This window comes from Periophthalmus magnuspinnatus, chromosome 20 (genome assembly GCF_009829125.3).
Source record: "Periophthalmus magnuspinnatus isolate fPerMag1 chromosome 20, fPerMag1.2.pri, whole genome shotgun sequence".
In the NCBI taxonomy this organism is placed as follows: domain Eukaryota; kingdom Metazoa; phylum Chordata; class Actinopteri; order Gobiiformes; family Gobiidae; genus Periophthalmus; species Periophthalmus magnuspinnatus.
The window spans coordinates 23,424,046-23,450,620 of NC_047145.1; the positions used below are offsets into that span (position 1 = coordinate 23,424,046).

The 26,575-nt window shown below is 41.3% G+C and overlaps 1 protein-coding gene across 2 annotated transcripts in view; it reads right to left on the bottom strand.

The window, feature by feature from the left end:
- Positions 1-26,575, bottom strand: part of ubr2 (ubiquitin protein ligase E3 component n-recognin 2) — a 35,667-nt gene continuing 9,092 nt past the window's right edge. The window contains exons 15-46 of one of the 2 annotated variants that reach the window (XM_033985468.2): positions 26,148-26,331; positions 24,328-24,389; positions 23,301-23,411; positions 23,097-23,162; positions 22,800-22,916; positions 22,215-22,278; positions 21,592-21,716; positions 20,985-21,037; positions 20,748-20,850; positions 20,144-20,449; positions 19,789-19,888; positions 18,702-18,799; positions 18,468-18,551; positions 17,650-17,834; positions 15,114-15,216; positions 14,547-14,649; positions 13,873-13,957; positions 13,036-13,197; positions 12,189-12,265; positions 12,012-12,117; positions 11,479-11,627; positions 11,023-11,078; positions 10,663-10,759; positions 10,450-10,517; positions 9,987-10,140; positions 6,820-6,904; positions 6,160-6,290; positions 5,364-5,472; positions 4,891-5,046; positions 3,295-3,465; positions 2,099-2,200; positions 1-438 (exon numbers count right to left, since the gene is read on the bottom strand). In XM_033985468.2, the coding sequence (XP_033841359.1) occupies positions 297-438; positions 2,099-2,200; positions 3,295-3,465; positions 4,891-5,046; positions 5,364-5,472; positions 6,160-6,290; positions 6,820-6,904; positions 9,987-10,140; positions 10,450-10,517; positions 10,663-10,759; positions 11,023-11,078; positions 11,479-11,627; positions 12,012-12,117; positions 12,189-12,265; positions 13,036-13,197; positions 13,873-13,957; positions 14,547-14,649; positions 15,114-15,216; positions 17,650-17,834; positions 18,468-18,551; positions 18,702-18,799; positions 19,789-19,888; positions 20,144-20,449; positions 20,748-20,850; positions 20,985-21,037; positions 21,592-21,716; positions 22,215-22,278; positions 22,800-22,916; positions 23,097-23,162; positions 23,301-23,411; positions 24,328-24,389; positions 26,148-26,331 (3,714 nt within the window). In that variant the 3' untranslated portion in view covers positions 1-296. Of the gene's footprint in view, positions 439-2,098; positions 2,201-3,294; positions 3,466-4,890; positions 5,047-5,363; positions 5,473-6,159; positions 6,291-6,819; positions 6,908-9,986; positions 10,141-10,449; positions 10,518-10,662; positions 10,760-11,022; positions 11,079-11,478; positions 11,628-12,011; positions 12,118-12,188; positions 12,266-13,035; positions 13,198-13,872; positions 13,958-14,546; positions 14,650-15,113; positions 15,217-17,649; positions 17,835-18,467; positions 18,552-18,701; positions 18,800-19,788; positions 19,889-20,143; positions 20,450-20,747; positions 20,851-20,984; positions 21,038-21,591; positions 21,717-22,214; positions 22,279-22,799; positions 22,917-23,096; positions 23,163-23,300; positions 23,412-24,327; positions 24,390-26,147; positions 26,332-26,575 lie in introns of both variants that reach the window. The other variant, XM_033985467.2, reaches the window with a different exon arrangement.

Below are 26,575 nucleotides of genomic sequence, written 5' to 3' on the forward strand. Positions count from 1 at the left end.
AAATCAAATGCCTTTATTATGCTACTGTTCATATACACACATATACAGCCAATCACATACCCAAAATTCAACACATGGGAAGTGATGTCACAGCCAGGGGCTTCAAAGTAAAAGTCAGAAAATAAAAACAGTTAAAAAAAGAAAAAACTATGCTCTGCTTGTAGTCACCGAGATCACCCAGTCTTTTACCTCAGGACCGACCCAGGACTGACCTAGGACCAAACAGTGTCCTTCCTCCACTCAAGTCTCTTCACTAAAATACATTCAAACACAGTTAAGTTTAACGGGGCACTTGGTCAGAGGTGCTGCCAGTCGATGGTGGCCAGCGTCTGATTGGCTTCTTGGGCGTGAGCGATGACCTCTGCCAAGGCGTGCTGTCTCCACAGACGCTGGATCTTCTGGTATCGCTCCATACACAGTTTCAGAGGGTTACCACGCCTAACACAAAAACACACATCTTCAGTTTAAAGGTCCTCTATTATGCTAAATTGACTCTTGTGAGGATTAAGACATGTTATAATGTTACCTTATTAAAACATTACCTTGTGTTTTGTTTCATGTATACAAGATTGAGAAATCCTTTATTATTAGTCTGTCTACATCTCTAAAGCTCAAAATGCTCTGTTCCACCTTGTGATGGTATGCATTGGTGGTGTTCAAGTTAGCAGCTTTTTTTAAGGTCTTGTCATTTACTATTATTAGTCTAATCATAACTTTTGTGTAATTTAGTCAGATTCTGGTCATTGTTTACATTATGGCTGCAAGGTAACCTTTATGGAATTACTCTGTTACTGTGCACAAGCTCAAGCAACTAGCTCACACAAAAGTAATCTGCTATATGCTTGCCCAAAGTATTGAAAATCACATACTAATCAAGACTAAAACTACTTGCTCAAATGAGCAGCTAGTTACTATCGATACTAAAAATCTCCCATTCACAGGACAGAAATGAACCTTTCCTGAATAGCTTTAGAATGATCTTGAGCTGTATCGGACAAGTACAAGACACACAGAGTTGTTTACGGTCATGGACCACTATGAACCTACTGGACACTGAGGAATTACACAGATATAAGGACACATGGTAATATAAAAGAATGTACTATTATGTAATGTTGAAAATTACATTTTATTGTCTAAAGAAAGAGGTTTTTATCATTAAGTTTATTCCTTAGTATTGAAATATAGTTTGAAATTTTAGTATCATGACAACACTAATCTGCAGATAAAATCAGGTAGTCTTTACTTTAGATTTTAATTGGCTCGTTTTATATTTTACATTTTAGAGCTATTGTGCTTGTGTGTCCTCTGTAGTTATAATTTATGACAACTGTTGATCATTATGTTATAATTTGCACATTTTAAATCTCCATGTTGATCTAAAACAAATTAATAAAAGGAACAAGTCAGCGGACTTTCACATTACAAAACTGTGGTGCCCAATGGGAGCTGACGTTGCCGTAAACATCATCACAACAAAGCCCTGCAGGCTATTTGCCCCTCCTGCACATCACACTAGCGAGCAGTGGATTTTTCCCCCCATTTATAGTAAAATGACTACACAGCACTAACGAATCCTACCTGTATCAGTAACTATGAAAATAAAGTTGGAGCGAAGTGCGTACAAAGCAGGGGATCTGCACAGGTGGAGGTGAAAACAAGGGTTGATCGATAATTTGACATCTTCAAAATAAGTGATTAAAGATTGCTCAAATATGCATGAAACACACTAAAAAGAACGTCACAGGGCAAACAACTATAACATGGTTAAAAGCTGACAAGAGGTCTGATTTCATAAAAGTGAAACGTGGTGTAAGCCCTGTGCTGATACAGAGCAAAAAAGTGCATCTGGTCTAATTGTGATATGCGGTGTAGACGTGGTGCAGATATGGCATTATGTGGTGTAGCTGTGTTGTAGACGCGGTGTAGACTCGGTGTACACATAGTGTACACGTGGTGTAGACACGGTGTAGACATGCAGATCTGGTGTAGATGTGGTGATGTGTTGTAGATATGGTGTAGACGTGTTGTAGACGTGTTGTAGATGTGTTGTAGATGTGTTGTAGATGTGATATTATGTGATGTAGATTAGACTCACTTGAGGCCCTGGTCGGTCTCTCCATAGTCATCCAAATAAGGAGGAGGGTAAAAACAGCCTTTGGTTTTACCTGCCACAAACAACACCTGGCACTCACGCACCCTGCAAAGAGAGACATGGGGAAAGGGGGAGAGGGGGATGAAAGAGAGAGAGGGATGAAAAGGGAGAAAGTTGGGTGAAGAGGAGAGGGAGCTGTTAATGTCGTTGACATGACATTAGGCCTGTCACGACAAGTTCTATATTGACTTTTCAATATACACTGCCTGGCCAAAAAAAAAGTCGCCACCAACAAAAAAAAATAAAAAAATCACATACTCCAATATTTCATTGGACCACCTTTAACTTTCATTACAGCACACATTCGCAGTGGCATTGTTTCGATTTCACTTCTGCAATGTCACAAGATTTATTTCTATCCAGTGTTGCATTAATTTTTCACCAAGATGTTGCATTGATGCTGGTCGAGTCTGACGCTGCACAAAGCTTCTCCAGCACATCCCAAAGATTCTCAGTGGGGTTAAGGTCTGGACTCTGTGGTAGACAATCCATGTGTGAAAATGATGTCTCCCTGAACCACTCTGTCACAATTTGAGCCTGATGAATCCTGGCATTGCCATCTTGGAATATGCCCGTGCCATCAGGGAAGAAAAAATCCATTGATGGAATAACCTGGTCATTCAGTATATTCAGGTGTCAGCTGACCTCATTCTTTGAGCACAGACTGTTGCTGAACCTAGACCTGAACAGCTGGAGGAGGCTCGGACATATTTGCTTAGTTAAATCCAGGTGGCAACTTTTTTTTTTTTGGGCCAAGCAGTGTATAATGGCTGGAATTTGGAATATTTATCGTTAGTACTTTTTCTTTGCAGGAAGTTTTGGTCATTTTTATTGTACAATGATACAATTTCAGCAGTAGAGGGCTGAATAAGTAACTTCTGTGGGAAACTATTTTTTCATTCTGTTGTTCATTTGTTGCAGCTGATGCCTTTTAATGATACTGTATATTTTTTGATGATTTACTAGAATTAACCTGGTTTATCATTGTGTTAGTGGCATAAAGTACTTTCAATATTATCGTTCATCGTTATATTACTCTGTAGCAATATATCTTGTGGCAAAATTCCTTATTGTGACAGGCCTATATGAGGTAACTAAGGATCAAAATTATTTCAAGCTGCCCTGCCTCCTGGAGTTACCTGAAGAACAGCCCTGCCCCTGCACCGCATGTGAGGGCATGGAAGGTGCAAGCACCAAGGTCATCTCCGTCGAGCTCCGTCTGACAGCAATAACTCTGAGAGCACAGCAGGGTCCCACACACCAGGCAGAGGGTGGGAGCACGTGCCTGGTCCCCAGAAGAACGAGGGCACCTGAATGCAACACAACACAACTTCACTAATAAACACAGAGACACCTGAACGCAACACGACACCATTACACAGGTCCTATGTTATGCAAAATGTATTCTTGTTACACATTCTGGCATGGCTTGAGGCTCACCTCATCAAAAACATACCTAGAGTTGTGTTTTGTTTCATTCACACATATTTGAGTAACCCTTTATTATTAGTCTATTTGTATCTCCAAAGCTCAAAATGCTCTGTTCCACCTTGTGATGTCATGAAACAGCTACCTTTTACCATTTGTTTAGTAGAAATTCAACACCAGAGCTGAAATTATCCAAATTATTCTCATGAAGGTATATAAAGTTTAAAAACACAGTGGAGCTGTATTACCACATGACATCACAAGGTGGAATAGAGGATTTTATGTTTGAGAGAAGAACTCAGCCTAAATATGCAGGGTTTGTGTGTTAAACATATGTGAATGAACCAAAACACAACTCCAGGTCTGTTTGTGATGAGGAAACAACATTAGAACATAGATCAGAAAATACCATAATATGGGACCTTTAAATGGAGACAACTGACGACACTTGAACATAACATGGACAACAATAAACATCTCACTGATTAAACTACTCCAAATCGCATCAGGTTTGTGAAGTTGTAGTGTAATGTTTTGTATCAAGTTTTTGTATATTTATAGAGCAGTGTAATGCGGGAGCACGGGTGATATAGGCTTGTGGGTGGAGCCTTGTACAGTATTGTACTACTAACCGTTAAGGATGGTTCGAATAGGGCCCGGGAGAGATGGCTAGACTCAAACATGCCTGGATAATACCTAAAACCTCTTCAGGCATGTTATAACATGTTAGAAAGCTACAAAAACCAAGTTTTGCATAACACCCCCTTTTTAAACACAGAGGGTCCTGAATGCAGCACATTCCCATGTCTCACTCTGATTAAACTAATCACATGTGTATCAAAGTGTGTTCCCATGTATTTAGGGGTGTTTCATGTGTACTTGATACTTTGATACAGTTGATGTCAACAACGTTCCCTGGGGGTGTGCTAACTGTACGTGCTGCTCTGTCTGAAGCTGTCAGACTTTAACATGAGCTTTATTTCAACACAATCTGGCCATAAAGAAGGTGGAACTACAACAGGTGAGCTGATTTGTGCTGTTAAACTAGTATTAGGCAACAGTTTTTCAGTTAGTCACTCTCACCTTTTTGTTGAAAATTAAACTCCTAAACAGGTCCATGAAAGCACATATTGGTCGCAGGCTCCTGAAAATGTGCTGTTTAAATCCATTCTGTAATTTGTGAGTTTTTAGACTATGGTAGCTGCTGAATATTCCACCACAGTCATATATATAGAACACCCCCAGCATGATGTCACTGCAAAGTATCAATTTAAGCATGTTTCATGTGTGTAAGCATGTTTCCTCACGTGAAAGACGAGGCCTGGTTGATCAGGACGCTGTAGTCCTGAGGCAGATCCACCAAATGGTTGGATTCTCGTGGGAACCGAACCAGACCTGACCCAGAATCTGACCTGGACCCGGACTCATTGAGACGATGTCGGACTCTAGGGTCTGAGCACCATCTGTAAATCAACCAATCAGAGCTCAGAACACAGACAACCAATCAGAGCGCAAAGTAGGGACAGGAAGCCAATCACAGCACAGAACAAAGACACACAAGCAATGACATCACAGCACAGAGACAAACAGACAATCAGAGCAAACAACAGAGAAAGAGCCAATCAGAGCTCAGGAGACAGAGAGCCAATCAGTAGGCAGAACATAGACAGAGAGCCAATCAGAGCACAGAACAGTAACAGACAGCCAGTCAGAGCTCAGGAGAGAGACAGAGAGCCAATCATAGCTAAGTACAGAGACAGACATCCAATCAGAGCTGTACCTGTGTATGAGGGGGTCCAAGAGGGAACGCTGTTGGCTGTACAGCAGTAGCAGGTTTGAGGGAAGACTCAGGTAACTGCAGAGAGCCTCCCACTGGTCTCTGTCTGACACTACACCAAACAAAGTCAAAGACAGAGATTTTAAGTCAGATGCCCCACTACTTGTGGAGCCAATCCCAAACAAATTATGCGAATGTTCAGCATTTGAGGATTACAAATTTGGAGATTTTTTTTTTTAAAACAGAGGAACTCCCAAAGAGTTATGTTGATACTTTGATACTATGTCATCAACATTCCCTGGGGGGGTGGTGTTAACTGTAAGCACTGCTCTGTCTGAAGCTTTGTTAGACTTTAATCTGAGCTTTATTTTAACACAGTCTGACAATAACAAACTGATTTAGGTGTAACTACAACAGGTGAGGTGGTTTGTGCTCATAAACAAGTCCCTCTCAAATAACGTTACAATCACAAGCTACCTAGCATTAGCCAACAGTTTATCACACTCACTTTTTTGTTGAAAATCAAACACTTAAACAGGACCATGAACACTCATTGTTGGCTCCTGAAAATGTGTTGTTTAAATCCATTTTCTATTTTATCTTGCGCTTTCAGACTATTATTTTTGAGAGCATTTGGTAATGTGTGCATTGTGTCACCATGGTAGCTACTGAACATTCCATCATAGACATTCATGTAGAACCCTCACTCCGTCCCTTTGTTCAATAATAGGCCCACTTTCTGAAGCTATTGATACTTTGCAATGACAAAGAAAGAGGTTAAAGGCGTGGCGTGACTCACAGAGCAGGTCAGCGGGGGGCACTGTCGAGTGCAGGTAGTGGAAGAACATGGCGGCGCAACGAAGGAAGGGAAGAAGAGCGTCTTTCACAGAGTGCCACAGCTGCCACCCGGAAGCCGCCGGAGGAAGTGCACTGGAACACACCCATTCTGTTAAAGGTCCTGTCCCTGATTTGTTCCCATGTATTTGAGCAAAATGTGACTTGTCCCATTACAGATATATTGTATAAGCAGCTCTTGAAGTCAAAATAAGGCAATTGTGTGCTGTCTGCATCTAATTAAAAAGCCATCAAGACATGCACTGTTAGCATGATAGTTGGCTTCTCACCTTATGCTCTGAATTCATAAGGTGAGGAAGTGAAGAATAACTATGGACCACTACAAACCATTTAGAATGAACTAGTTCTGTTTTCACCTTTGTAAGAAAGTAAAAATCAGGTACAGGTATGTCTAAGTTTAGAAACAAGACAAACTCTTAACAGGCTGCAGCGTGATTCCCTCTCTCTGATTGGCCTGTTCAATGTTTCCTTCTCTCTGATTGGCCTGTTTAATGTCGCCTTCTGTGTAATTGGCCTGTTTAATGTGTCATCCTCTCTGATTGGCCTGTTTGGCCCGTCTCTGAATGGCCTGGTTAATGTGTCCTTCTCTCTGACTGACCAGCACCTGTCCAGGTGAGTATGCAGGAGGGTGTACAGCTGCAGTGTCAGGTGCTCCTCAGGTCCTCCGCCGTCCTGCTCCATAGCGCTCTCTGCTGCAACAGAGAAATGTTAAAGAAGGGGTATTTTACTTCTATGGGGCATATAACATATTTACCGGGACATCACCATATTCCTTTTTTTTAATGCTATATTTGCATTAAAGAAGAACGTAATAACAAGTTTTATAAGTGTAACTTTTCATTCTTGATGCTCTAAGTCAAAAGTCACTCCCCCTTCAGAGTGGCATCACAACATAATGCCGTGCGTTCCGCTACTGAAACTACTGCACAGTGCATCAAGTTTGTAAAGCTGTACTGAATCGTTTTACATCATGCTTTTTGTATATTTATGGATAATTGTGGTTTGGGAGCATGGGAGATGTAGGCTTGTGGGCAGAGAATTGGACAATTCTTACAGCTAACCGCAAGGATTAAGGAACATTCGACTAGAACCTGAGAGAGAAAGCGGTTTCGGGTTGGACCTGAAGTGACATCATTTAACAACTCTATAAAGCTTGGGATTGTGGCGTCTCACCTCACAGAATGCTCAGTCTAATGTTGAATAAATGGAGATTTTAAGATGCTAAATACTAAACTTAGTGTTCATTCACACGTTTCCCGACACTAGAGTAACAGATGTATTCACCAATAATGACACAGCAGTTTATCAGGTTGTTCCATCACTTTTAAAAAGTTGTTTTGCCCAATTTATCTCTTTGAGAGTCTACAGTATAAATCAGGCTGGTGCTAATATCTCTTTGACCTTGTACATGTTTATAATATAAAATGGATGAGGTAAATCACGTGAACTGTGTGTATGTTCCAATTGTGTCTATAATTGCTATAATGGAAGAGATATGGCAGGAAGATAAACAAGTCAGCAACTTTGCCTACTTATGGCTTTTGACCATGTTTTTAATAACAATGAAAGAAGATAGACATTCAAATAAGAACATAAGAGCGCTGTAAATTACTGTCACAGAGTCAGTTAAAGAGATTGCTTCTGTGGCAATGGTGTGGTTGGCTGCACTTCTGTCTACTTGGCTCACGTGAGCAGTTTTTGGGCTCAGTTTTTAGCATCATATGATTTTAACCTATTAAGGAGTGCAGCATGTGCAGTTCAAAGGACACAAGTAAGGGACTGTTGGACCATGTAAGAGGCTAGGTAAGAAGCTAGCTATGGACCTTCGCGATGCTACAGGGTTTTTACACCAAATGTGGCAGCAAATATGGCTTAAGGGAAGGGCCCATTTACTTCATCACCACTCATCACCAACAGAGAGGAGCCTTTCCTGCTGTGTTCACCTGTTTTTTTTAAAAATTATTATAAAAAACAGGTGAACATATACACACACATACATATATATATATATATATATATATATATATATATATATATATATACATATATATATATATATATATATATACATACATATATATATATATATACATATATATATATATATATATATATATATACACATATATATACATATATGCTATATATATGTATATATATATACATATATATACATATATGCTTGTCTTTCTCACTGACACTTTCTGATAACTAAACTTTTTCTGTTTTAGGTCAATAGGGATTACCAAAATTATTTATATTTGCTAAATGCTAGAACAATGAGAGAAGGATTTTTTTTTTGACAATTTTCATTTCTTCCTTCAAAGTCATAAGTTCACATACATTTCATTAGTATTTGATACCATTGCCTGGTACCAAATACTGTATGACTTGGGTCAAATGTTTTGGATATCCTTCCACACGCTTCTTACAATAGTTAGCAGGAATTTTGGCTCATTCCTCCTGACAGAACTGGTGTAACTTAGTTTGTAGGCTGCATTGCTCGCACATCCCTTTTCAGGTCTGCCCATACATTTTCAATAAAAACATTGACTTTGTTATCCTTAAGCCACTTTGTAACCAGTTTGGCCATTTGCTTCAGGTCTTTGTCCACCTGGAAGACCCATTTACACCAAAGCTTTAACTTCCTGGCTGATGTTTTGTTGCTTCAGTATTTCCATGTAATGTTCTTTCCTCATGATGCCATCTATTTTGTGAAGTGCACCAGTTCCTCCTGCAGCAAAACAACCCCACGACATGATGCTGCCACCCCTGTATTTCACAGTTGGGATGGTGTTCTCAAACTCGCAAGTTTCCTCTTTTTTCCTCCAAACGTATCGATGCTCATTATGGCCAAACAGTTCAATTTTAGTTTTATCAGAACACAGGACATGTCTCCAAAAATTAAGGTCTCTGTCCCTGTGTGCATTTGCAAACTGTAATCTGGCTTTTTAAAGTTTCTTTTGGAGTAATGGCTTCTTCCTGCAGAGTGTCCTTTCAGCCCATGTCAGTACAGTAATTTTCAGTTTCACTGTAAATAACAACACACATCCATCAGCTCCAGCAGCATGTTCACAAGGTCTTTTGCTTTAGTTCTTAGGTTGATCTGCACATTTCAGACTAAAGCATGTTAAACTCTGGGACACAGGACCCGTCTCCTTCCTGAGCGGTGTGATGGCTGGACATTCCTATTGGGTTTATATTTGTGTACAATTGTTTGAACAGATGGCACCTTCGGCCATCTGGAAATTGCACCAAGGATGAACCAGACTCGAGCAAGTCCACAGTTCTCTTCCTGATATCTTGGCTGATTTCTTTTGACTTTCCCATGATGCTACACAAAGAAGCAGTGTGTTTGAGGTCTGCCTTCAGATACATCTACAGGTGTGTCTCAAATATTGTCAATAACACTATCAGAAGCTTTCAAAGACATGACATCAACATCTCGGTTTATTTAAAATCATAGTAATCTTACTGTATGTAAACTTATGACCTTGAAGAAACTCATGAAATATAGTTTTTTTAAAAACCCTCTCATTATTCTGGCATTTAGCAAATAGAAATAATTTGGGTCCTAATTTTTTGGTCTTAAGTTGACTTAAAACAGGAAAAGTTTAGCCTGATTTCATGTCAGACAGTGAGAAGAAAAAGCATGCATGTCTTTTTATATAGTGTATGTAAACTTCTGGTTTCAACTGTAGACAGATATAGAAATCTTAAGGTCAGTCATTTTAAGGAAAGTGCTTTCTCTCTCTGGGGGCCCTTCTTTACCTGTGCGAGGGTCTGTGGAGCTGCAGCTCAGCAGCACCTGCACCAGATGAGCCAACGTCACCAGGTGCAACAGGTGCAGGTGGGCGGAGTCCGTGGAGCTCTGTCCTGATTGGTCCAGAGCCTGAACAGCACTGTATGACAAGACACTGTAGACCTGCAAAACAAAACAAGCTTACCCAGAGCAGAAACCCAAATATAAATTACTTTAGCAGGATCAGGGCCAGGAATTATTGCAGTCCAACAGTTTGACCACTATCTAGTTGCCATTTGCACATTTTAAAAGACGAGACTGGATGTCCTATGGAAAAGGGGCAAATATGAGTAAAATTTTACTTTTTTGCGATACCATTTTCTGTTGTTTTATTTTTGCATGGGGTTTAAAAATTTTTAACTTTTGTCAACACAGAGGCCATATCTCCCTCAGACTTCATATTTACTACTGTTAAGGCTGTCCCAAACTCACCAGCAAGTGAAACATGTCGATGTCCAGGAGACAAGGTACATCCTGCAAGTCTAAGTCCAAGAACAGCGCTGAAACACATGAGAACATGGAGGATTCACCTCAAATGGAGGTGAGCTGGAAGACAATCCTGTGTATCCCTGTGTGTCAGATGCCCTCCTGTCCTCCCCGTGTGTCAGATGCCCTCCCTGTTTGTCAGACCCCCCCCGTGTGTACCTGAGTAGAGGCGGGTGAAGTGCTGCTGAACAGTCGAGGGCGGAGCCACAGTCCAACAGTGAGAACTGAACCTACAGAGGGCGCTCAAACACTCCTCCTGAAACAGAGACAAGAGGTTAAAGCCCCACTGCGGAACATTTTCTCGAATTAGAACAGGGTTAACACCCCACTACAAAATATTTCACAACATTAGAACAGGGTTAAAGCCCCACTGCAGAACTTTTCAACAAAGAACAGTAGGGGTCTGTAGGAGGCTATAGGGGGCTGTAGAGCCAAAGAGAGCCAAAGAGAGCCAAAGAGAGCCAAAGGGAGCCAGAGGGAGCCATTAGAGTGCAACAGAGGGCAGTAAGTGGTACTCACCTGTCGACAGGGCAGACTTCCAAACAGAGGCTTGTCGTCATCGAACAGCAGTCGCTCTAAACACACATAGAGACAAGTGTAAATGACAGAGGCAGGTGCAGATTTAGACAGACATATTCTGCAAACTGGACTTTTCAGAGCTTTTAACCATGTTATAGTCATTTCCTTCTCACTGAGTGATTTGTGCATGTTTGAGTAATCTTTATTCTCCTGTATTCAAGATGTCATTGTTCCGATCTACCCATTTTCACCGCCACCGGTATACGCACACTGTAATGCACACACTTCCTTCTATAATTTTATTTTCTTAATAGGCGATATTTGTAGGACACGGCAGTATTGCATAGCCATTTTGAAAAAAAATGGCTATAAATCTGCTGCTTGTGATGTGCAGCTATCCATAGGAGGGGCTGACAGCATACAGTGCTTTATTGTGGCGAGTGCTGCGTTACTCACCTGTAGCTTGTATAGTGAAGGCACAGGTAGACCAGCTCAGAGGGGGCAGTCTGGGGTCAGTTTCGTTCGGGTTTGTTTTTAAAGCAACTTTGTAAACGGCCAAACTGAAAGTGCTCATCATTTCAGACAGACACGAGCACAATGCACTCCTGAGAGAGAGAAAGAGAGGAGGGGAGAGAGAGGAAAGAAAGAGGAGATAGAGAAGAGAGGGGGGGGGCGATAGATGGGCAAGAGGAGAGAGAAGAGAGAGGAAAACAAGACAGAGAGGGCAAAGAGGAGGAGGAAGAAAAGAGAGAAGGGAAACAGAAAAACACACTTTAGAATTTTAGGTTTTGAGCAGATTCACTACAGTTTATGAACTAGATTCAAATATGTTATAAGTCCTGAAACAGTTCGGTAGTTTATCCATAAATGTACCCATGTTTAAGTTTTACACATGTGTTTTCTTTTTAAATCCGTTTAAAGTCACTGTGTCCATCACACTCATGTTTGTGTCTTTCTTTCACTATCACATTATCACAGTAGAGACTCACTCAGGGACAAAATCCAGGTCAAATCCTTCAGGTGCAAGAGGCACCGCCGCCTGCTTCTCTCCAGGCCTTGCGCCCTGCGTCTCTCCAGGCCTCGGCCCCTCCTCACCTGTTGGGTTAAAATAGCTTACATAAACCTCTTATACCGATGTTAAACAGACAGTCCAATGCGTCTGTCACCTGCGCTCTGTCTGTGCCGCAGTACCACCAGCTGCAGGTTGGTGGTGTTCATCCAGGTCTCCAGGCTCTGCCCCGTGCTGCTCAGGACGGAGGAACACAACACAGTAAGGGTTAAACTTATGATGATTTAATCTACAGAAAAATCAACTGTAGAGCTACGGTAGAGCTTAAGTCTGAACTAGACTCATGAGCAAAGTCTAAGGGAGTGCTCAAACTTGCCTGATCAAGCCCAGGTATTAAACCCCCTAAAACTATGGTACGTGTCCAGTGCGAGTGCAGAAACTACCCATGAACAGCATACTTCAGACTGTGGCCCAGAGGAGAAGAGGCCAAAGCACAGAGCTCATCATGTGTCATGTTCCCTGTGCCCCGAGTCATGAGCCCTGAGCCGTGTGCCCGGTGCCGTGTGCCATGTGCCCCATGCCGATATCACTCATACAGGAACACAGACAATAAAGACTGATCCAAACACACAGTGGATCCATGCTCAGCTTCAATAGTACTGTGAATAAGAACTGTGGACAGAGACAAACCGGAGGCCGTGAAATTTCTAACCCACACAGCTCCATGTTGATGTTTAATCCATAAACTCAGAGTAGCCTCTCACAGAAGAACTTGTCTGTGTTTCACTGTTTAAGAGATATTTCATGCCTTTGGTCTTTCTTTTTCCGCTAAATCAATAGCACTGCTGTGCAACTTGTAAACAAACAGTGCTGTGTGATGATATCACCGTCTGTGCAAGTATGAGTGACTGGTTGGCAGGGGTATACTGTTGGATACTGTACCTGGGTGGCGGGCTTAACAGTGTGCTATGCCTGGTTGCTGGGGGAAAGCGTGGGTTCTATACCTGGTTGCCGGGGAGGTTGCCGGAGGCAACAGTGGGATGACTGTGTTGCTGAGGCATTCACACAGAGGACACAGAAACTCTCCATTTTCGACATCAAAACTAGTGTGACCTCGTAGACGCTGCTGCCGCCGCTGCTCTTTCTGCTGCACCGCCTCAAAGTATCTGAGAGGAACATTCTAATTAATATTAATATAACTACAATCTAAATATACTATCTGCTGCACGGCCTCAAAATATCTCATCAAAATACATTACAATATTGATTTGTTAATAATTATTTATTTATATTTATATATATTTGTAATGAATTATAAATATATTTTTATATTATAAACTCCACCGCCTCAAAGTATAAACCTGACTGTTTAAAGTGGACTGAGTGTAACATAGCATTCGCCTCCAAATGAAGCTCATTGAGGCTAGCAATTATAGCAGGTGATCTTGAACCCAGTGTCATATTTGGAATTCCAACCGCAAGTACTATAGCAACCAAAGAGTTGATGGTAATGCCCCTTTCGGCCCTAGCGTGCCAGGGAGCAGGCGCATAGCAACACTGTCAGTCAAAGCTGTTGATAATGTTAGCAAAGAAGGTGCCAGATTTGTCTGTTATTGATGTTCATGCCTTGAATTAGGGACAAAATAGTGAAATAAAAACCCCACGATCACATAGAGTGAGTTAAACCAACATTTGAAGGTCAGAATGAAAATGAATAGAAAATTAACTGGAGCCAGAGTCGATGGAGTTCAATCTCGCCCATGCTCATTTCCTGTTTGGAACATAATAACAACAATAATAGTTATAATAATAATAACAGTGTAACAAAGTGCAATACAAACCTCTGCCAGCAGGTGGCGTGCATGACATGTCCACAGCTGGCCGTGTGGATTCCAAGCGCAATCTCCGGGTTCATGAACAGGACCTCTGACAGAACCCAAAAGAACCAAGTATTACACCAGAACGTTATACCCAGGTAAAAGTACTGATGTCTTGGAACAATTCAATTCATTTTATTTTTGTAACGCCCAAAATCACAACAACAGTTGTCTCGAAGGGCGTTCATGTTTTGGTTGATGGGGAAACCCGGATTACCCGGAGGAAACCCATCCAGACACGGGGAGAAACATGCAAAACTCCACACAGAAAGGCCTGGGCGACCCGGGGATCGAACCAAACCTTCTTGCTGTGAGGCATGAGTGTTACCACTCAGCCACCGTGCTGCCTACACACTAAAACAGAATCAAACAGCACCAAACAAAACCAGCTCCTTTAGAACAGGACTAGGACTACAAGATAAATTGAAGTCAAATAAAATTTTATTGATTTAGTGTAGTGGCCCAAAGCTATTCCTGACCTACCTTATGCATTCAGAGCATCCTAAATATTCACAACAAATAGCATGAAAATCGTGTACTTCCTTGTCTGCTGTTTCTCACCTTTGCTGTGTGTGTGCTGCTCTGTGATTAGATGCTGGTATGTGTGTGCTGATCTGCGATTGGCTGCTGTGTCTCACCTCTGCTCTGTGACTGGCTGCTGGATGATTGGCGGTTTTGGGAGAGGACGGTGGATCTTTGGACGAAGGCAGAGAGGACCATGGCTCTGCCCTGAGCGTGAACCTAAAACATACAAGTTTTTAAGGACTTTAAATGGACCATTGTTTTAACTATACTTAAAGACGAGATATTGTGCTTGTGTCTGCTTTATAGTTATGATCTATGATACCCGTTGAACATTAAGTTAGAATTTGGACATTTGAAATCACAATATTGATCAAATCACAGTAAACTTTATGAAATAAACCGCAACATGCTGCCAGCAACTCCTATAGATAGCTGCAGACCAGATTTGTGCCAAAACTGAAGAAGGAAGTGCACAGTGGGTGTATACCAGTGGCATTGAAAATGGGGGAAGATCGGAGCAATGATGTCTTGAACACAGGAAAATAAAATTACACAAACATGTTAAAAGTTCTGAAAAGTCCAGTTCGCCAAATAGATCTCATTTAAAATAGTCTCTTAAGGCTCTTAAAATACTCAAGTTGATAAGTATCAGTATAAAAAAAGAATCAGTCCAGACTCACCTCCTGCTCCTCCTGACACAGGATACAGGTCACATGACTAACAGAAGCCACACCCACTCTGCATGGGCCCACACACACCTGAGCTCCAGGTGAATCTGGACACCTAATAGAGACAAAAGTGACAAAAGGCAAAAGTTTACTCTAAAAACATTCTTTAAAGGTCCCATATTATGCCATTTTCTGATCTATATTATAATGTTGTGTCCTTATCACAAACATAGCTGGAGTTCCTCTCTCAAAACAGAAAACACTCTGTTCCACCTTGTGATGTCATGTGGTATTACAGGAAGTGCTTCACTGTGTTTTTAAACTCCATATACCTTCACTAGAATCACTGGGGTGATTTCAACCCTGGAAGTGTTAATCTCTACTCAACAAAAAGTAAAATGATCTGTTAACATGAAAACTACCGCTTCATGACCCTATAAACTGGAACAGAGCATTTTAATCTTTGTAGATGTAGACAGACTAATAATAAAGGGTTCAAACATGTGTTAATGAAACCACACACAACTCCAGGTTTGTTTATGATGAGGTAACAACCAGTCAATTTTGCGTACAATTTAAAGAGCACTATAATAACCATAACCCTGCAGTTTAAATGAGCCTTTAATCTGAGCTCAGAGAGTCTGACTCAGGTACATAACACATTTTAATCACCATGTTACCTTTTATTGTAACACAATCAACATGCATCCCGCTAATGAAACTACTCCACACAAACATATCAGGTTTGTCAAGTTGCTGTGTACAGTTCTTTATCATGTTTTTATATATTTCTGGAGAACTGTCATGCAGAACCATGGGTGACATAGGCTTGCAGGCAGAGACCTGTACAGGTCCGTACTGCTATCCGTAAGGAGAGTTTGAATAGGGCCCGGGAGATCGCTAGAATACACAAACATGGATGCATGACATCTAAAACCTCTACAGGTACCTTATTTTTCGGACTATAAATAGCACCTTTTTTTTAATAGTTTGGCCAGGGGTGCGACTTATACTCAGATGTGACTTATATGTGAAAATATTAAAATATATAATTTCACATCTTCGTTATTGTCACACTGACAACTGCACGAGGCCACAGGGAAGCGGCGCTTCATCTAGTTCCGGAGTTGGCGGAGTTGTTCAGAAGTGACACTGAGGATGAAGAATTCAATGGATTTAGTGATTTAGACTGAGATTCAGAGTAAACATTTTAGCTTATTTTTATGCTTTAATCATCTGATTAACTGTTAATACCTTACGTTAACATACCATGACACGTATTCAGTTCGTTCTCTATGCTTCATGCACGTTTACGTATGAGTTAAGTTGATCGTTACAGTTCGGCTTCAAACCCTGGTTCGAAAAGCTGTGCCCTGCAAAACGTGCTCATTGCAGCCATTAATCCTGACTTCTTCATTTTGATAAAGAAAAAAAAACAACAAAAAACTGGACAAATTGTTTTATTTATTTTTGTCTTGTTAATGTTGCTGATCAATTAAATTATTATTATTTATTGATTTTATTTAATTTTAATATTTTAATGTGATATTTAATTTTAATGTATTATTTTGATATTTATTTAATTTTTATTTATTCATTTTATCTTTATTTAATTATATATATTTTATTTGATGTTTAATTAAATTTCATTTTATTTTTTCAGTATCAAATGGTTCAATCAGTTGTTCAAAAATGTGTATAGTTCAAATAAGGATATAATATATATATATATATATATATATATATATATATATATATGAATTTCAAGGAAATTTATACATTTTACAAATTTAAAAAAGCAATGTTATTAAAGTATTTTTTTTATTGTAAGTTGATCTATATTATGTTCTTGTTTTTTTCTTCTTCATAGGGGGGGCATGATAGAAAATAATTGAGAAGCACTGGCGTAGCCTATCTGACTAACTGTTAATATCTTACGTTAACAAACCAGACACGTGTTCATTTCTGTCTAGGCTTCAAGTAGCTGAATAGACATAAATGTGTTATGTTCTGTACTGATATTCAGCCTGTTGTTCTCTATTTTATTGTTATTATTATCATCACTTGCCTTTAAAGATAAAATGTCTGTTCTTGGTCTGGAATTTTGTAAAATAAATTTCCTGAAAAAATGCGACTTATAGTCCAGTGCAGCTTATATATGTTTTTTCTTCATTATTACACATTCATTCTCTGGTGCGACTTTTACTCCGGTCCAGTGGCTGCAAGCATTCCTAATAGTAAAAAATACAAGAGGAGCCGGCACTACCAGGTGGCAGAGGTGCCCCGGAGCTCCAGATTAATTCTGTTCAATTCTGCTTTTGCAGAGATCAGAGCTGACTGCAAGCCTTTTCCCTTAATGAGTAAACAGTTATTGCGTAAACACGTGGTCCCGCATGTTCAGCTTCAAAGACGGTGACCACAACCGCACAGCAGAGCCTCCGCTTCTCATGTGAGTGTCACACCACAACTAAAACGATCCAACACAAGAGCTGCAGCTGGACCGGGTGCAGTTTGAATGAGGCGTAAGCCAGACTCAGGCCTCTCTGACCTGTGTAGTTCCCCTGTGCTGCTGCTGGGAGCGCTGTCGGGCTCTAGGCTCTGGTGGAACAGCTCTTTGTTTTCACTGATGAAGTGTTTCTGGGCAGCGCTCATTTGGGCCATGACCTTTTCCCGCCTCAGGCGTGCCATCTCTGCCTTCCTCTTCCTCTCCGCTTTGTCACGTTCACGTACCCTCTGAACACACAGCAGCAAAAGAGTCAATACAAAACATCAAATAAAATAATGGTTCCGCTTCCTCCCTCCTATGCTTACCCTCTGAAACATAGATATACAAATAGATAAATATGTTAGCCTTTATGAAAGCAGGAATTCAGTGGTAAAAAGTTCAGACAATTAACAATATATTGTTGGAACTGGTCTGAAACTAGAGACTGTATAAAGAAATGGACTAGGAGTGTGACGTGAACCACATCACACGGCTCCAAATGAAACTCGACAAGGCTTGTAGTTATCGCGGCTAATATGAAGCCCAGTTCCGTATTTGGAATTCAGACCATGAGTATCATAGTAACCAAAGAGCCAATCAGGACAGACAATGCTGAAGGTAAGGCCCCTTACCGTCTGCACCGCTGGTTTGGCAGGGGCAGGAGCTTAGCAATGTTATTACATGAAAATGGCAAAAAAGTCCCGACTGTTGCAAAGACATTATACAGACGATAAATATTAATCTCTAAAATACATCGTTCTAGCTTTCATATATTGAACAATAAGTCGATATAATATATATATTATCATGACAGGCCTAGTCGTAATAACAGGATAGCGGAAACAACAGGAGCAATAAGATGAGTAATAAGAGTGTCTCACATCCTCAGGGTCTGGCGCTGAGCTCAGAGACACAGACGACCCAGAAACAGAGCGCTGCCTCCATGTTTTAATGTTTGACACCATCTGAAAAAACACAACATAGATTCATATAAAATATAGTGGCAGCAGTAACAATAGTACTCAAAGTAGTATGTGTATATGTGTATCGTAGTAGTAGTACTTGTAGTAGTACTTGTAGTAGTATTAGTAGCAGTATCTATATATTCACAGTACCTTAAGTATCCATCCTATCATGTCTTTGTGTAGTTCTAAATGAGGAGCGTTATGAAGAGTCTCTAACAGAGCGAGAAGAGAGCCACACGAGCCCGGTCCTGAAACAACACACAGAATATAAACAGAAGAGAGCTGAAACAACACAAAACAACACAAATGATATAAACAGAAGGGATGGACCAGTATGTTTTGTTTTTGAGCCAATACCAATATTGGGCCTACTGCTGTGGCTGATAACCGATATTTACTGATACAGATATTTTGTGTTTAAAAATCCATATCAAGACACACAAATGTATCTTAACTTTTGAAAAAATAATAAAATTCATTTTACATGTGAAAATCACACAGGATAGATTATATCAAATAACAAATAAACTAAACACAAACAATAAGTAAACAGTACTAAATAAACAAGGTACAGAGGTCAGAGGTCATCTGAACACTGTTTAAAATAAGACGCCATGATTGCTTTCCAGAAGACATTATCCATCTGATGTTACTCGTCCTGTCATTGCCCAATTTGGCACCTTTTAAATGTAACGCGTTTAACTCTTTTAAACGTGTTTATCCTGTGTTCTGTGGCTGCAGTCATACGTGTGTCTCAGCTTAAATATATCCATATCAAAGTTTGATTCTTTCTTCATAGGAACAAACAAAAAAATGGCATTTGAGCAGAATCCTTAAAGCTACTTTACTGAAGTCAGACTACTCAATATGTGATATGGAAAACTCGTGGCAGTACTAGGGATGGGACGATATTAAAAATGTCAGAGGCCCCCCCTCGTGGGCAAACACCAGAACTAACATCTAAACGTTGTGTTGACACTGCAAACATGAGGCAGTCTGGTGCCATAAAGGCGATTATAATCGTGCGCGATTATCATGATTATTAAAAAATGCCACGAACGATTAATTGCGAACCTTTTTTATCGCGATTAGCGATATTATTGTACATCGTCCTATCCCTAGCCAGAACTAGTACCAGTAGGAGTAACAGTACTCACCGTTTATCTTGTTGCAGTAGTAGTAGTAGTAATAGCAGTGGTAGCAGCAACATTTGCAGTAGTAGTATACTTGTACTCACTCTGTATCTTGATGCTGTAGTTAAAGGTGACCTCGTCTTCACTGTTGGACTCGAGCTGCTGCTGCTCCTCGATCAGAGCCATCGCCATGAGATGCAGCACCTGAAAACACCACCAGAGGGAGTTTAACATTAGCCCATAGACTATATAACACATGTGGACTAAGTGAGTGTGGCATCACTCACAGCGGTTGGCAAATGAAGCTCATTGTGGCTAGCACTTATAGTGGCTAATCTGTTGCCCAGTTTCATTCAATCCAAGCACGTGTACCAAAGAGCCAGTAGTAGTAGTAGTAGTGGTGGTGGTAGAAGTAGTAGTGTAGTAGTAGTATTTGCAGTAGTATTCATAGTATTTTACCCTCTGAAGCATGCTCTCGGTCCAGCCCGTAGACCCAGGCTCAGAGGCCCACTGTAGGACAGTGGACTCAAGGCTCAGCAGGACATCGCATTGGAGCAGATTCACCAAACTTGCAAATAGAGGACAGAAAGGAGGAGGCACTGGGGGGACCAGGGCTAGAACCGGACGACAGCTAGAACTAGAACCAGGACCAGAACTAGGACCAGAACCAGGACTAGACCCAGGACTAGGCCCCGAACCAGGACCAGAACCAGAACTAGACCCAGAGCTGAACTGAGAGCGGGCCTTCCTCTGCGCCTCCTCTGCCTGAAACAACAGACTCAGGTCAAAACCAGGACCAGCGCTAAACCAGTGCTAAACCAGTGCTAAACCAGTGTTAAACCAGTGCTAAACCAGTGCTAAACCAGTGGTGGACCAGGCCTGAACCAGTGGTGAACCAGGACTGAACCAGGCCTGAACTTACTGGTCTTTCCTAAAAATGTCATGTCTTTGTGAAGTGACTGCTGTTGTGATATTGAACCATAAAAAATGTATTTAAACCATCGTCTGATTGGTGGTCTGTGATGACACTCACCTTTGATTGGTTGGTTGTGACAGTACTCACCTTTGATTGGTCAGCACGGCTGTAATGGTGGAAGTACAGGTTAAAGTGTTTGTTCCATTCAGGCTTCAGCTCGTACATGCCCCGCCCTGTCACACCAGGCTTCCTATAAAAGATGAGAACCAGCCCCGAACCAAGTCAAGAACAGAATGCCTGAACCAGGTTAGGAACAAAATGTCTGAACCAGGTTTGATTCTTAGACCAGCAGGTGTCCAAGAAAGTGCAGGAGTGTGATCTGACCTGAAGAAGGCAACACTGTCGATGACCCGTTCCAAACCCGTCTCCTTGTTTCCCTGAAAAACAAACCACAAACCATCAGATCCATCCACTCAAAATGTTAGTATTACCCCGCTCTACTATTTTGTCCCTAAATCAAGATATGAAGGTTAATAATAGACCAATCAGGTGCCTTCTTTTCCCAAGGTCGTTTCCATTAACATATGCAACAGATTTGATTGACAGCGTTGCTAAGTGCCCGCCCCCTCCGCCAAAACAACAGAGTGTGCAAGAAGGGGCGTTACCTTCAACAGCTTCTTTAGCTCTTTGGTTGCTTTGATATTTCCAAATATGATCCCTGGTTGCAGATTAGCAACTGCTAGGCTCGATGGAGCCGAACGCTGTGAGTAACATCCCACTCACTTAGTCCACTTCTGTATACAGGCTATGGCTGCTACAAAACAATGAATTTAAGGGAAGAGACTTGTAATTCGATATATTGTGATGGCCCATGATATTATTGAGAGGCTTTTCACAATATGATATAACCATACTTCGGTTATTGTTACATCCCTAGGAGTCAGGCTTAGCGGTTACAGGTCAGAGGTCAGAGGTCAGGGGTCAGACTCACATTCTCGGGTAGTGCTTTGACAAGCTCGCTGTGAGCCATGGGTCGGATGCACAGCTGATGAATGATCTCCCTCCTCACCTCCTCCAATGGCTCCACCTGCCCCACACCCGGCACGAAGCGCTCTCCTGGAACACACATAGTCAGATGCCCTCCCAGTGTGTCAGAGGCCCTCCCAGTGTATCAGATGTCCTCCCAGTGTATCAGATGCCCTCCCAGTGTATCAGATGCCCTCCCAGTGTATCAGATGCCCTCCTCCCCACCTGTAAATGCTCAGATGCCCCCCCCTCCTGCTGTAAATGCTCAGATGCCCTCCTGCTGTAAATGCTCAGATGCCCTCCTCTCCTCCTGTAAATGCTCAGATGCCCTCCCCTCCTCCTGTAAATGCTCAGATGCCCTCCCCTCCTGCTGTAAATGATCAGATGCCCTCCCCTCCTGTTGTAAATGCTCAGATGCCCTCCCCTCCTGTTGTAAATGCTCAGATGCCCTCCCCTCCTGTTGTAAATGCTCAGATGCCCTCCCCTCCTGTTGTAAATGCTCAGATGTCCTCCTCCCTTCCTGTTCTATATTCTCAGATGCCCTCCACTCCTCCCCCTTCAGATGTGTGTATTATATCTGATTTTCACCGATAACCATGATGATGAGGTGCAGCATCTCCTCAATCAGAGTGTTGTTCTGTTGAAGCACGTCCTGAAAAACACATTTTAAACAAACCAGTTTAAGTCTCCAGTTTAAGTCTCCAGTTTAAGTCTCCAGTTTAAGTCTCCAGTTTAAGTCTCCAGTTTAAGTCTCCAGTTTAAGTCAGATACGTCTCTATTTTCTGCATGATTACAAAGACTGTAGGTACTACCAACATTGTCTCTTACTTGACTCCATGTCTTTCATTTCTGAGCAGAATGTACATGCTCAAAGTGTAATCCAAGTTTAAGGGTTAGGCAAATTAGGCTTAGTTGAGTTAGAGTTAGAAGGAGTTGGGTTAGTATTAGTACCTTATTGCTCTCTCTGGATAAGGTTAGTGTAGATTAGTGTTACCTGGTTTAGGTTTTAGTTTAAGTTAGTTCAGTAGTTGGTGCTTGTTGTTGTTGCTGGGGTTATGGTTAGTTGGGTTAGTACAAGTTGTGTTAGCTGGATAGCCTTCCTGCTCTCTCAGAGCCTCTTGGTTACGGTTAGGGTAGGTAGGTTAGGTGGTTTAGTTTAGGTTAGTTCAGTACCTTATTGCTCTCTCTGAGCCTCTTGCGTGAATCGGTAGAGCTGAAAATATGGAACAGTTCAAATCGACTCAGAACGATCATCAGGAAGTGGTTTGGATCCATCATCGATGCTCCCACCTGAAACGAAGATGACATGTCTAAACCCCGGTCTAAACCCCGGTCTAAACCCCGGTCTAAACCCCGGTCTAAACCCCGGTCTAAACCCCGGTCTAAACCCCGGTCTAAACCCCGGTCTAAACCCCGGTCTAAACCCCGGTCTAAACCCCGGTCTAAACCCCGGTCTAAACCCAGACCTACCTGGAGCATGATGAGGTCTTTATCGAACATCTCCACTCGACACTTGACATTATGATAGTAATAAATCTGTAACAGACATATTGTCATATAGAAGCGAACACAGAAAGAAACCGTCAACTCAAAACACACCGAAGTAAAGATATTCACACAAGAAAACTGCTTATTGCTCAAGAGCCTAGTCCTGGTCTAGTCCAGCTATAGTACCTGGTTGATGAGGGAGAATCCATTGCGTCTCCACATTCCAGCATGCACTTGTGCACAGAGCACCAGACAGCGCAGTGGCAGCTCGATCAACAGAGGAGGACTCAGTTCACCCTGAAACACATCACAGCAAGACGTGGGTTTAGACGTGGGTTTAGACGTGGGTTTAGACGTGGGTTTAGACGTGGGTTTAGACGTGGGTTTAGACGTGGGTTTAGACCTGGGTTTAGACCTGGGTTTAGACCTGGGTTTAGACCTGGGTTTAGACCTGGGTTTAGACCTGGGTTTAGACCACTTTCTGATGCTGTTGTGAAAAAATAATTTGTCAGTGTAAATTAACAAAAGTCAGAGGAGTCGTTGAACTTTGTAATTACTGGGCCTATCCACATGAAACAAAAACTACCACAGAGATATTAACCATAAACCAGGGCAACAAATCTGCAATCTGACAATTACACAGCAAACTCCACCTGAGAATTCTGACCCGTCTCCATAGAAATGATCAGGGTCAACACATGTAGATCTGACTTTTGGAGATTTCTAATGAAAATACCAGAATGAGACTGACTCAGATGTGTGGTAAACATCACTCTCTGCTAGTGACATAGTGGACTCTTATTTATAATTCAATTAAAAAGTGATAATTGATACTTGTAGGCGTGATGCTGCTGTAACTCAAGTTAGACTTGAATCTGAGTTGTGTTTTAACATAATCTGACTATAAAAATCAGACATAGCTAAACTACAATAGGTGAGCTGATTTGAACAGTTAAACAAGTCTCTCTCAAATAACATTACAGTCACAAGCTAGCTAGCATTAGCCAACAGCTTTTCAGTTAGTCACTCTCACCTTTTTGTTGAAAATTAAACACCTAAACAGGACCATGAACCATCGTATTGATCACAGGCTCCTGAAAATGTATTTTTCAGACTATATTACAACGCTTTTGTTTGTTAATGCTAATGTGGGCCACTACAAAGCATCAATAAAAATAGATTTTTTATTTATTTATTTAAATTTTTTTTTTACCAAAGGCAGCTGCTCTGGGAACCGTGAGGCGACTTCAGTGCGACTCAGGAGGACGTGAAGCCCTGAGGAACAAACAGGGAGTACAAACATTATGACCTCTGACCTCTGTATGAGTAAAACTTTCTTAAGTTTTTAAGTAATGGCATCACTTACGAGTCGAAATGGCTACTCTATCACAGTGTTTTTCAACCACTGTGCCGCGGCACACTAGTGTGCCGTGAGATATTGTCTGGTGTGCCGTAGGAAATTATCCAATTACACCTAACTGGTCTAAAAAAATATCAGGTTTCACACTGAGTGAGTAGCTTTTTTTGTGTTTATTTGATTCCTGTTCAAAATAATCTGATGAGAATTACTTTATATTGTAAATATAGGATGCAGAGTTTCATTTTTTAACATTTTCTGCTTATGGTGTGCCTCGTGATTTTTTCAATGAAAAAAATGTGCCGTGGCTCAAAAAAGGTTGAAATACACTGCTCTATCAAACATATAAATAATGCAGTAATACTCTAACATAGTGAGATATACACACTGGTAGTCTTAACTGCTGGTCACCGCTAACGCTAGCTTAGCCTAGTTTCTTATCTCAGCCTCATACAATTTGTCACACTTGTAACTTTGTTAACTTTAAACGCCTGCTACTGTTTTTAACATGAAATGTGCTGATTCTAAAAAAGAGGAGTTTGGAAACCTGTCCATTATTTTCAATGTGACATCACTTATAGGTCACTGCCTTGGACCTGGAAGTGACGTCACACTTAACAATCCTTAGCAAACAATGAAGTTAAATCTGTCAACTGGACAAATCTTGTAGGAGTGAAGACTTTTCGCTGCTCATCCAAGCCGCTTCTTCAGTTCTGGTCAGAATGCTGGTGGCCACTGCCTTTAAATCTATCTGAGGGGAGGGGCTAACCACACTGAAACTGTAAACAGCCACTGTCTCCAGTTTAGACTAACCTATTCAGCGGGAGAGCTCCTCTGGACCCCAGTCCACAGTGCATCTCCATCTCAAAGCCACTAAACCACTCCTTTGAAGATAGTGAAGTTCAGATCTTAGCCAGAGAAAAGAAATGGTTTGAGAGAGGAGTTAAAGAAGTTATTTTTGTTAGGAAAGAGAATCCTTCCTTAAATAGAAATGGGGGCCTGAGACATAATCTCTCCCCCATCGACAAATCCATCCTCAGACCCAGAACATTGAGAACAATAGCAGGGTCGTTAAGGGCTCAGCTGAAACTGGAGAAAATAGCTGTTTACAGTTTCAGTGTGGTTAGCCCCTCCCCTCAGATAGATTTAAAGGCAGTGGCCACCAGCATTCTGACCAGAACTGAAGAAGCGGCTTGGATGAGCAGCGAAACGTCTTCACTCCTACAAGATTTGTCCAGTTGACAGATTTAACTTTGTTGTTTGCTATGGTTCAGACCTGGACGACTGAGGGTCTACACAGACAACTTAACAATCCTATTACTATGAAAAGAGTGTCATGTGTGTGTGTTTTTTGTTTTTTTTTCACTGTAATGAGGCAGAAATGATAAACCTTTCCTGGATAGCTTCAGAATGATCTTGTATAAGACTACATAAACTAGTATACCCCCATGGACCACTTTGGAATCTATCTGGGACAACTGAGGGATTACACAAACATATAAGGACATATAAAATATAAAAGAAAGTACTATAATTTAATGATGAAAACCACATTTCTAAAGAAAGCATTTTTTTTAGTATCATGGTGGTATCAGATTTGATACTGAGTATTCAGTCTATTCCTTAGTAATCTTATTCATCAGGTTGATTGTTTACTCTTGTTTACTGTTGTTTACCTGCAAGCATGCGACACAGAGGCAAGTGAATCGACACTTTGTCCTGGGACACCTGGTACCTGAAGGTCTCAACCATGTGACCCGCCAGGTTTAAGTTGATTGGCTGTTCCCCATCGGCTAATCCACTGAGACACTGACTGAGCGCGCTCAGACAGCGGCGGTACGCCTCCATGAGGACGTGCTCCTGAAACAGGTTACAAAGCCTAGATTTGAAAAAGAAATGTGCAAATCATATTTAGTCCTGTTCTAGGCCTTGTTTATTCCTGTTCTAGACCTGCTTTAGTCCTATTCTAGTCTGGGTTTAGTCTGGGTTTAGTCCGGGTTTAGTCCGGGTTTAGTCCGGGTTTAGTCCGGGTTTAGTCCGGGTTTAGTCCGGGTTTAGTCCGGGTTTAGCCCTGTTCTAGTCCTGTTCTAGTCCTGTTCTAGTC